This window comes from Plecotus auritus (assembly GCF_963455305.1).
Source record: "Plecotus auritus genome assembly, chromosome: 1".
Lineage (NCBI taxonomy): Eukaryota > Metazoa > Chordata > Mammalia > Chiroptera > Vespertilionidae > Plecotus > Plecotus auritus.
Genome location: NC_137770.1, coordinates 215,549,521 through 215,561,911, shown reverse-complemented (window position 1 = coordinate 215,561,911; position 12,391 = coordinate 215,549,521). Strand labels below are relative to the sequence as shown.

General features: G+C 43.8%; 1 protein-coding gene across 1 annotated transcript in view; it reads right to left on the bottom strand.

Moving 5' to 3' along the window:
• The window catches only part of SCFD2 (sec1 family domain containing 2), a 338,453-nt gene extending 327,927 nt beyond the window's left edge, over positions 1-10,526 (bottom strand). The window contains exons 1-2 of the mRNA XM_080662736.1: positions 9,543-10,526; positions 6,857-7,025 (exon numbers count right to left, since the gene is read on the bottom strand). Of these exons, the coding sequence (XP_080518862.1) occupies positions 6,857-7,025; positions 9,543-10,380 (1,007 nt within the window). The 5' untranslated portion in view covers positions 10,381-10,526. The remainder of the gene's footprint in view (positions 1-6,856; positions 7,026-9,542) is intronic.
• Between the last annotated feature and the right edge of the window lie 1,865 nt (positions 10,527-12,391).

The following is a 12,391-nucleotide window of genomic DNA, read 5'->3' as shown; positions in this document are numbered from 1 at the left end:
GAGTGCAGGAAGCAGCCGATCAATGATTCTCTCTCATCACTGATGTTTTTATCTCTCTCTCCCTCTCCCTTCCTCTCTGAAATCAATTATATAAGAACAGAAAAGATTCTGCCTCCTTCTTGAATAAATTATTCCACATAATTCTGTGACCAATGGACAGGGACTGGAAAGCCATGTGATAATGCATTTAAGTTATCAATTTCTCATTTGCATTGGCAGTACCTCCAATGGCTATAATTACAAACAGCCTTCTATAAGATTATATTAGAAATAAATATTTTTAATCTAACTTAGAGAGAGGAAGGGAGGAAGAGAGAGAGAGGCAAACATCAATGTGAGAGAGAAACATCATTGGTTGCCTCCAGCATGCACCCCGATTGGAGATCAAACCCACAACCTGGGTATTTGCCCTGACCAGGAATCAAACTCACCACCTTCTGGTGTATGGAATGACACTCCAACCAACTGAGCCACACTGGCCAGGGCAGGAATCAATTTTTATTATTAAGGCTGATGTGACTGATAGAGATTTGCTTTTTAAACATTATTCCATTGCAGGAACATTATTTATTGCCAAGCACCCATCTGTTTTGCATTTTAGTACTAACTTTTTATCCTCACACTCATTTCACTGAGAAGTTTCCGGGGATGGTGTTGGAGGCAGTAGCAGTGGTTGTTATTTATTTATTTTTTTAAATATATTTTATTGATTTTTTACAGAGAGGAAGGGAGAGGGATAGAGAGTTAGAAACATCGATGAGAGAGAAACATCGATGAGAGAGAAACATCGATCAGCTGCCTCCTGCACACCCCCTACTGGGGTTGTGCCCGCAACCAAGGTACATGCCCTTGACCGGAATCGAACCTGGGACCTTTCAGTCCGCAGGCTGACGCTCTAGCCACTGAGCCAAACCGGTTTCGGCAGCAGTGGTTGTTATTTTGATAGAAGTACATTACATGCTAGGAAAGCTGAATTTATTTCAATTTCTATTTGCAAAGCAATTAATCAGTGTAATCCCCTCAGTTTCCAAGCAATTGTAAAAATAAAAATTGTAAAAACTACCATTTTCTCTCAGTTATTGCTTTTTTCCTAAGTAAACTTATTAATTTATTTATTTGAGTAGCTAGCATATAATATTATATTAGTTTCAGGTGTGCAACAGTGACTCGACATTTATATATATTACGAGGGGATCACCACACCAAATCTAGTCACCATCTGTTGACCATGCAGTTATCACAATATTATTGACTATATTCCCCTTCACCTTTTTCATCCACACCCCAACTGCGCTCCCCCCTACCCTCAGCAACTATCAGTTTGCTCTCTGTTTCAGACCTTTATTTGCTTATAATTTTTTCACCATCCATCTCTTTATCTTCCACAACCTGACTTCCAGTCTATTTCACCAACCTGCTCTCATTAAAGCTTTCTTCTTTGTTCAGATCCTTCTAGAACCCATCACCACCTTTGACATTTATGAACACACTCTCATACATGGGTGGCACTTAAAGCTCATATTCCATGACAACACTCACTCAACGTCTGAGAGGAAAAGGGGAAACTGTAAACCAAGAGCTAGAGGGGAAAATGTATATGAAAGAATTTAGCTGTAAGTGCTCAGAGGCAGAGCTGAGTCACAAATGGGGCACAGTTAGGAAGAATTTTTATTTTAAATCCAAGAGCATTAGAAGTCATCTAGGCCAGTGGTCAGCAAACTCATTAGTCAACAGAGCCAAATATCAACAGTACAACAACTGAAATTTCTTTTGAAAGCCAAATTTTTTTAAACTTAAACTTCTTCTAACGCCACTTCTTCAAAATAGACTCGCCCAGGCCATGGTATTTTGTGGAAGAGCCACACTCAAGGGGCCAAAGAGCCGCATGTGGCTCGTGAGCCGTAGTTTGCCGACCACTGATCTAGGCTAATACCTTCATTTTATAGATGAAATAATGAGGTATAGAAAATGTATCAGTTAGGATGCCTTTCGTTACAAGTAATAGAAAACAGCAACTCAATTTGGCTTAAATAATAAGTAACTATACTACACTAGAGGCCCGGTGCACAAAATTCGTGCACTTGGGGTGGGGCGGCATCCCTCAGCCCGGCCTGAGCCCTCTCACAGTTCGGGAGCCCTTGGAGGATGTCCGCCTGCTGGCTTAGGCCCACTCCCAGAGATCAGGCCTAAGACAGCAGTCGGACATTCCTCTCGCAGGCCGGGACCCCTCGCTCCTTACCGCCCGCCTGCTCGCTGTTCCTTAGTGCTGCCGCGGAGGTGGGAGAGGCTCCTGCCACCACCACTATGCTCGCCAGCCGTGAGCCCAGCTTCTGGCTGAGTGGCGCTCCTCCTGTGGGAGCGCACTGACCACCAGGAGGCAGCTCCTGCATTGAGCGTCTGCCACCTGGTGGCCAGTGTGCATCATAGCAACCGGTTGTTCTGGTAGTTCCGCCGTAACGGTTGCTTAGGCTTTTATTATATAGATGATAGTGGTCCAGACACATTAACCCCATTGCTGTTCTTCTCTATGGCTCCCTTGGCCACTCCACCTTCCAGGTGTTAGCTTCAACTTCTGGGTGTGAGCAAGTTGGCCTAGCAGTTTCAGGATTTACGTCAGAGTCCTGGCCATTGAGGGAGGAGGATAAGGGGAAAGTGTGTCTTTTTTTTTAGTCTCTTTTCAGAAGCAAAAAAATCTGACCAAGAAGACTCTCTTGTTACCTCCCCTTTTCTAAAGCAATCACTGGCAAGGGAAATGGAATTCCAAGACTGGTTTAGTTTAAGCTTATGACTAAGCTTGGGGCAGAATGAGGACTGAAGAGTTAAAGTTATTTAATAGGCCATAATCAAAATGTTGCTTGTAGATCTAAGCCAGTGGTCGGCAAACTCATTAGTCAACAGAGCCAAATATCAACAGTACAACGATTGAAATTTCTTTTGAGAGCCAAATTTTTTAAACTTAAACTTCTTCTAACGCCACTTCTTCAAAATAGACTAGCCCAGGCCGTGGTATTTTGTGGAAGAGCCACACTCAAGGGGCCAAAGAGCCGCATGTGGCTCGCGAGTCGCAGTTTGCCGACCACAGATCTAAGCCATATCTTGATTCTTACATTTGTTTCGCCACAATTCTCAGAATTCACTTGCTTCTCCTCCTGTTCATTAACAATGAATTCTATTCTTCTCTCTTTTTGCAAACTTCTCTGGGAAATCACATATTCTTTTTGTAATTATGTTAGGGATGTTGTGAGAATTAAATAAATCTATATATAAAAAAGGCTAATATGCAAAGTGTCCCCTCAGGAGTTCAACCAGGAGAACAGGAGTTCGACTGCTCACTATGATGTGTGCTGACCACCAGGGGGCAGTGCGGAACATGGGTGGGCAACCAGCAGCAGCAGTGGGGTGCTGAGGGAGTGAGGGAAGGAGGAGGCAGGGAGGCGGAGAGGCAGGGAGGCAGGGAACCTGATTGGCCCTGATCACTAGCCAGAACTAGGGACCCTACCTGTGTACAAATTTTGTGCTCTGGGCCTCTAGTTACTATATATAAAGTGATCAGAACAATGCCTGTTAAAAAATAAGTGCTCTAAGTGTGTGGTATTTTTATTAAGGGGTATCTACTGGTTTTAGCTGCCCAGCATCCCTTCCCCTTCTTTTGTCAAATGTTTCAGTTTTCCTTTGAAGAACTTCCTCTCCACTCTGCCATACAATCTTGTCACAATTCCCAGTCACTATGAATTGGTCCTAAACCCCACTGAGCAAATGGTGGGCCCAAGGCCCAAATCAGGCCAATCTTACCTTTGCCTTGGAACATGAATCTTAAGGAGAATGACTCAGATAGAAAACAGTTAAAATTCAGTCTCTCAGATAGAAAACAGTTAAAATTCAGTCTCTCTAGGGTAAGGCTTTTCCCAAGTTTTTGCCCCCTAGATCCCTGAAACTGGTTGTTCTTTCCAGAATCTGATTAACAGTTCTTTCTTTGATTCCATTAGCTATCCAATCTCCTCTAATATATTCCTTTTGCTGCAATTAGCCAAAATTGATTTGTGTTGTTCGTATAAACATTATATTGAACAAATAGGCCTTACCAAATTAAATCATGAAGTAACCTTACTTTTGTCCCTTATTGTCTCTTTAAATCTATTCAGAAGCCAACTCTTCTCTGGCCTCTGCAAAGAAGTTAAAACAATGGCTTGCAAGTCAAACATTCAGGGCTCAAATTCTATCTTCACCTCCTGCTAATGATGTTGCTTACTGCCTCTTTGCCTCAGTTTCCTTACCTTTAAAATGGGGGAGTAACAACTACCTCAACTGGGTAACTGTAAAACTTAAATGATTTCCCAAATGTAAAATGCCTGGACGTGTGCTTGGCACATAGTAAGTCCTAAAAAAATGTTAATATTGCTGATGACAATGGTGGTCCAGTGAGGTTACCTTTACTTCCTCACAACCCAACTGTCTTGTTTCCATACCTATGCTTACCCTGGCCCTCTCACCTTTTTAAATCCTTCAAGACATTATTTTAAGCACCACAATTTCCACATTGATCTACATTAACCCGATACTTTGTTTATAGGAAGTACATAATCTATAGCAGCTATATTAGTCTTGATTTACATTATTTTTAAATAGAGGCCCGGTGCATGGATTCATGCACTGGTGGGGTCCCTCAGCCTGGCCTGAGCCCTCTTGCAATCCGGGACCCCTCAGAAGATGTCAGATAGCCAGTTTCAACCCGATCCCCACAGGCCCAATCCCTGCAGGCCCAATCCAGACAGGAGGGAGCCCGATCCTGTGTATTGGGCATCTGTCCACTGATAGTCAGTGCACATCATAGTAATTGGTCAACCGGTCATTTGGTCACTTAGGCTTTTATATAGAGAGAGATTGTACCTATATGTAAATCATGACAACCCCAACAAAAAAAGTGTTCCTGGAGATCAAAAATTGTATTTTATACTATAGGCCCAGTGCACGAATTCGTGCAAGGGTGGGGTCTGGCTGGCCTAGCCCCAATCAGGGCAGATCGGGGCCAGGTCTATTGGGAGGAGGAGACGGCGGGAGGTTGGCCAACTGGCCTGCCCAATCGGGGCCTGATCAGGGCCGGGCTGGCTGGGGGGGGGAAGGGCAGAGGTCGATTGGCCAGTGGGCCCTGCCCCCAATTGGGGTGGGGGGCCTATTGGGGGCAGGGCCAGCTGTGGGGAAGGACTGTGGGTGGTGGGCCAGCCAGCCCCACCCCCAAATGTGGTGGGAAGCCGATTGGGGAATCTGCAGCCAGGGGAGGGGCCATAAGTGGTTGGCTGGCTGGCCCTGCCCCTGATCAGAATGGGGGGGCTGACTGGGGGCAGAGCTGACTGGGGGAGGAGCTGCGGGCTGATTGGGGTGGTGGGGCCCATTGGGAGCAGGGCCACAGGCAGTTGGCCGGCCAGCCCTGCCCTTGATTGGCATGGGGGGCCAATCTGGGGTGGGGCTGGCAGGCGGAGGGGCTGTAGGAGGTTGGCTGGCCAGCCCTGCCCCCTATTGGGGTAGAGGGGGTGATCAGGGGCGGGGCCAGCTGGGGGGAGGGGCCATGGGAAGTTGGTCGCAGGCCACTCTCTGATCAGGATGGTGAGGGCCCATTGGGGGTGGGGCTGCAGGAGGTTGGCTGGCCAGCCCCAACCCATATTAGGGTGGGGGAGTGATCAGAGGCAGGGCCGGCTGGTGGGAGGTGTGGCGGGCTGATTGGGGGCAGGGGAGTTGGTGGGCCAGCCCCATCCCCCTGATCTGGCTGGTTTCCTGGCCGCAGTGGGCATCATAGCAACAGGTCATTACAGTCATTATGGCGTTCTGGTCGCTGGCTTTTTATATATATAGATTATTTTATGTTCTTCATAGTACTTAGTCCAGAGTGAGGCTCAGCAAGTCCTTAGTAATTAACTTTTGAATGGCCCTCTGAACAGCTAAGTATATGTGCTGCTGAAGTGAGCACATGGCCCATTTTTTTACTGTTGTATAAGCTTACAAAAAAGACAGGCTACAGAACTTTCCGTTTTCTTCCCATAGTGGATTATATACACTCAGCATCCAATTTTATTAATCTACAAAAAAGTTGAAAACTTCAGGAGCTGAAAATTAATTCCAAATATGATAGGAAATTCCAAATGTATCCTTTAAGGTTGATATTTGAATCTATGGCGCTGAAAGGTTTTGTTTTGTATAAAAACTAAAAACATGAAGATAAAAGGAACAGATACTCAGACACTTCCCCCCTTCTGATGCTTTTCCTCATAGAATTGTTGATGAAGGACAAAGTAGAAAAGGTAACTATTGTATCTTTTCATTGTCCTGTTTCTGAAGAAATGTTCTTTTATTTTTGAAACTCTTAAAGTACATAACATAAAGTACACCACCTTTGTTCTCTAATTTCTCTAAGCATGTGAAAAAATATACACAGAAATAAAAACTTAATGCCCAGATAATACTATTTACATATATACAATGGCACTGTTTCATAGCTACATGGGCAGTTTTTTAATCATGTGGAAAAGTCAACTGAGAAAGATAAATGGAAAAAGCCTAGACTCAATTCCATGTGAAGCTGTTTGTGAAATGGAGATGCATAAATTGACTTTTAACTGATCCTGGGAACAAGCTTATACTACATCTAAATGACACCTCTAGAAAATCCCATACGTGTTTGTTGGCTTATTGTTGTTTACTGGATATGGTTATTCTGGTTAGAAAAAAAAAAATGTGGTTTTTTTTAAAATGCTATCCACTATGAATTTTTCAACCAGACTAACTCTTCATTGTTTTTCTCTCTACAGAACATTCTAGGAGAGAAAGAAAAGAGGAGAGGGGGGAAAATATCTACTTATCCTACTTGGATGGTGCAAGACAGCCTGGTGCAACCATATTCTGATTCTCTTCTTCATTCTGCAGTGCAGTGAGCTCTACCATGTTAACCATCACATCATTGGTGTGGCCAGGGAGCTGGGGAAGCACTGAAATGATCTTCTCTACCAAGTTGTCTCCATGATGTCCAACCGCTCCTGTTTAAGCAGACAGAAATTATGAACTCACAAAATGGGAGGAAAAATAAGCTGAATTAACGTTTTAATGATATGGTGGGTATCAACAAATACTGAATGGATAAATAATCAGCCTATAGTCAGCCAGGTAAATGGTGTCAGAGGATGATACTATACTGAAATTTTAAAATATATTTTATTGATATTTCACAGAGAGAAAGGGAGAGGGATAGAGAGCCAGAAACATCGATGAGAGAGAAACATCGATCAGCTGCCTCCTGCACACCTCCCACTGAGGATGTGCCCGCAACCAAGGTACATGCCCTTGACCAGAATCGAACCCGGGACCCCCCAGTCCGCAGGCCGACGCTCTATTCACTGAGCCAAACCGGTTTCGGCACTATACTGAAATTTTACTGATGAAGATCGTAAGACCCAGAAGGGCTTGCAGACCTGATAAAGAATAGCAGATCTCCCCTCTGCTAGAGCCGGATCTTCATAATGGCAACTGTTTACCTAATTCACCCTATATTCACCATATCTGGCAGGCAACTTGGCAGCTAGTAGGTTCTCACTAAGTATTTGCTAGATAGAGGAAAGAATAAATAAATGAATGTTAACAGTTTACAATGATAGAGGTATTTATAGAGTGCTTTCTGTGTACCAGGGACTGTTCTAGGTGTTTTACATGTATTAACTCTTCTAATAACAAATGACTAAACGAATCTAATTGAAATTCAAGACCAATGACACAGTTTAATACTTTTCCCATGAAACCAAGTTATCTTTCCAAAAGTCATTGTTGCTTGAAAGACCTCACTCCAACAATGGGTGGGACTTGGAACATTTACTTGTTTTACCCACTTTAAGCCAATTAACATTTGCTTCCTAATGTCTCTCTGTCCTCTATCTCTATCTTTATCTCTGTCTTTCTATTGTTTTTTGCCATGTCATATTATTTGGACAGAAAAACTACATAGAAAAGACGAAATCAGGAATTCAAGAAATCATCTTCATTACCATCATCATCTTTATCACAATAGCTAACATTTATTGAGAGCTTATGATGTATGAGGTATTAAGCTCCATACTACATCTATTACGTACATCTATTATCCACTTAATTCTTACAACTCTTAATAGGTAGGTGTTAATATGCTCATTTATAGAGTAGAAGACTCAGTTTAAATAACTTGCTCAAGCTTACACAACTTTTAGTATATATTTTTTATTGATTTCAGAGAGGAAGGGAGACGGAGAGATAGAAACATCAATAATGAGGGAGAATCTTTGATCGGCTGCCTCCTGCATGCCCCTGACTGGGGATCAGACCTGCAACCCAGGCATGTACCCTGACCATGCCTTGATTGGAATCGAACTGTGACCTCCTGGTTCATAGGTTGACACTCTACCACTGAGCCACGCCCGCCGGGCAAGCTTACACAACTTTTAAATTACCAAGCAAAAATTCAAATTCAGGAGGCAGAGAACTCCAAAAACTATACTCTTTTCTTAAAAAATAATAATCAGGCTTATAAAAGTGACTTACGACAGAGCCAGCATGAGTGTTTCTAAAGTGTCTTTTGATGTTAAATAAAAGAGTTCTAAAAAAAAAAAAAGAGTTCGCACATCAGTAGAATATTAATTAATTAGGCCTGGAAAGGACGACATCTTATTTATGTTGTATATGGTTTATGGTTGTTTCCCCATCTCTCAGATTACGAGCTCCTCATTAAATACTTGCTGAATGAATGCCAAGTCACTATAAGTGGCCCTGAGATCCAGAGGTGGGTCAAAAGTCTCTAAGTGAAATATATCTTTAAACTAAGCCTGGAATGGAGATACATTATTAATACTCACTTAAAGAAACCCAAAATTCAACAAATTCTCTATGATAATTTCATATTTTTTTGTACAGTTTCCTTCCACTAGGAGGTCATCTGTTAACATCTCTACAACAAATTAGCGCCCTCCTATGAAGAATTGTTAATACTGGCATCTGTAGACAATGTCAGCATAATTACTTTAATCCAATCTCTTGAGATAGATACAGCTATTGTTGTTTAACAAGGCAGTGCATGTTGAAGATGTATTTATCCATCACAGCAAATAACAAATTCATTGCAATTGCTTATTTGCTTGTTGTATCTCTCTCTAGACCCGTGGTTGGCAAACTGCAGCTCATGAGCCACATGTGGCTCTTTGGCCCCTTGAGTGTGGCTCTTCCACAAAATACCACGGCCTGGGCTAGTCTATTTTGAAGAAGTGGCGTTAGAAGAAGTTTAAGTTTAAAAAATTTGGCTCTCAAAAGAAATTTCAATTGTTGTACTGTTGATATTTGGCTCTGTTGACTAATGAGTTTGCCGACCACTGCTCTAGACTATAAACTCTGTGAGATCAGAGACTGTGTCCATCTAGTTCATCTTTGTATCCTCAACTTGATAAACAGTAGGAGGTCAATAAAATACATGCTGAATCAGTGGAAGTCCCAGAACTTTGGAGAGTGCTTATGAAGACCTGCACAACAATCCCATTTACCTGTGAGATCCAGAGTTCTGTCCACAAAGACCACCGAGGCCTTGCCCGTGGAAGTCTTCCTCCTGTTCTTGGCAGGGGCATAATTGGCCAGATCTGCAGCTATGATCCGACTGAAGGAACCTACAGCAAAACATTCCTCCCGTACTCCTAAATGCTCACACAGAGAACTGAGGCCTGACACCAAGCATCTGATCTGCAATAGCAGCTCAGGGGGCAGGGCAGTGGCATCCACCTCACCCAGGCTCCCCAGCCTCCTCTTGTCTGGTCGGGCACTATTAAGAAGATGCACATCCTGGGGTAACAGTGGAAAAAGGGAAGCAAAGGCTGGAGTCAAGGCAAGATAGGGAGCAGCAGGGGCTAGCAACAACGGGATGTGCAGCACCTTGGCGGTGTAGTTCATGTTGCCCATCCACTCACACAGCTTCTCCTCCAGTTGCTCGAATACTGGCTGCTGCCCCTCCAGCTCAGCCGCTGCCGCCGCTGGCACATGATTAGCCGTGAGGTGGACAGCGTGGTTCACGGCGGTGACCACCACACAATACTGGAAGTGACTGCGGCAGATGATGTTCCGTAGAGTCTCCACAGTTCGGCCTTTCAGTAGGCAGCTCAGCACAAACACCGCCTTGGGCTGGTTAGCTCCGCCACCAACTGCTTGGGGCTCGAATTCCCGCAGGTGACACGCAGGACCCCCCACCGCCTCCAGGAGCCGGGTGGATCCGCAACCCCAGTGCAGGCTCTCGGCGCAGGCGGCGTCCAGGTAGACCAGAGCCCGTTTCACTTTGGCCAGCACCTGGTCCCAACCCTGCTGGGTAAAGGACTGTACGCCCGGTGCGCTCATAGTTGGGGATTCGCAGACTGAGGTACAAAAACTTTCCTCAGAACTCACAGCTTCCGGGAATTGGGCTCTTTGAGACTTGGACTGTCAACTCAGTACACGCGCTGCCGCGTCCTACTTGTCCAGAGACTGCGCACAGAGATGACGTCACGGGGTGTGATTGGCAGGCCCGGAGACCTGCTCCCGTAAGAACGCTGCGGGCTGGGAAGAGGTGGGCGGGGCTCCGTGGCCCTGGGATTCCTGGAAAGTTGAGGGAGAGGAGAGAGCTGCCTAGGAATAGGTGAACTATGTTCTTTTCATCTCCCCGTCTGCTCAGATTACCTTTCCCTGCCCCTGAGAATCCAAAGTATGATACTTCCCTAGAGATGAGCACATCTCTTTCAAGTACAGCCCCTTTCTCCATCTAAACTCAAAGCAGCCGCCTTGCTGGAGTGGCTTAGTGAGTGAGCTGCGACCTAGGAACCTGGAGGTCCGGGTTGGATTACCTGTCAGGGCACATGCCCAGGTTGAGGGCTTGATCCCCAGTGTGGGGCGTGCAGGAGGCAGCTGATTCTCCCTCATCATGGATGTTTCTGTTTCTTTCCCTTCCTTCCTCTCTGAAATCAATAAAAATATATTTAAAAAATAAATGAATGAATAAACTGAGAGCAGCCTGAGCTAAAACAACTAATGTAATGTTTTGTAATTTATAGATGTTGTCACATACATTGTTGCACACAGGCCTCATAAACAACCTCCTGGTCTCATTTTCACTTTCTCCATCTTTCCTTCCTCCTCATATTGTCAATAAGTTTTAGTCTGCTTCAAAAATCTGAAAACCCAGCCCCTTCTCCTCATCCTTGCTGTCACTGCCTTAATTCACCATCACCATTCACCTGGACAATTGCAGGGATCTCCAATCATTTCCCAGCTTTCCATCTCTTCTCCCTGAATTCCGTTTTCTTCATAATAAGCTAAATTGGTCCTACCGTTTTCCTGCTTAAAAGCCTCTTCTTGCTCAGCTGCCTAGAAAATACAGCCAGACTTCTTAAAATGGCACCAAAATCCTTCATGATTTCTCAGTTTCTCTCCAGCTACTCCCAGCCTGGAACTTTATATACTTACACAATTATGTCAACAGATTGAGCCCAGAAGGTTTCATGGGTTCAATTCATTGAATTTGTATTGATTAAGCACTCACAAAGGATAATCACTGTACTAGATTCCAAAGATACAATGATTAATAAAATACATTCCCTAATCCACAAAGAATTTACACCAGGCAAACTCCTAATGAAAATAATCAATGTAATGAGACCTTCCAAGTGAGGATATTCCTAAGTCACCACCATCACTGTCATCATCCTATCTTCCTTCTCAGCCCTCCAATACAAAACATACAGTTGATATCTCTGATAAGTACTTGCCATATCATGGGATGAGTTTTTATTTTAATATTTTATTGATTTCAGAGAGGAAGGGAGAGGGAGAGATAGATAAAAAACATCAATGATGAGAGAGAATCATTGAGCGGCTACCTCCTGCATGGCCTCTACTTGGGATTGAGCCCACAACCTGGGCTTGTGCCCTTGACTGGAATAGAACCCAAGACCCTTCAGTCTGCAGGCCAACGCTCTCTCCACTGAGCCAAACCGGCTAGGACATATGGGTTGAGTTTTAACATACTTGTTTTCTTTAACATACCTATTCTGCTACAATATAATAGGTGTTCAATAAATGTGTGTAGAATAATGTTCAATTCATATCCATGGAATAAATAATACAGTCAACCAACTTTTAATGGACTTGTACAATATTCCAGATACTGTGTTGGACATTGAGGATATAAAAAGAAGTAAGCCATAGTGCCTCTATATCTCTGCCTTCTACCCTAGATCTTATTGTGACAGAATAATAAGAAGCTAAGAAAATTCCTGGGCAAGTGGAATAGGGAAACTGAGACAAGAAAATTAAAAAAGAATAACAATTTGAACAATTTAAACAATTTGAACAACTTAAAGCTAGCTTGTGAATC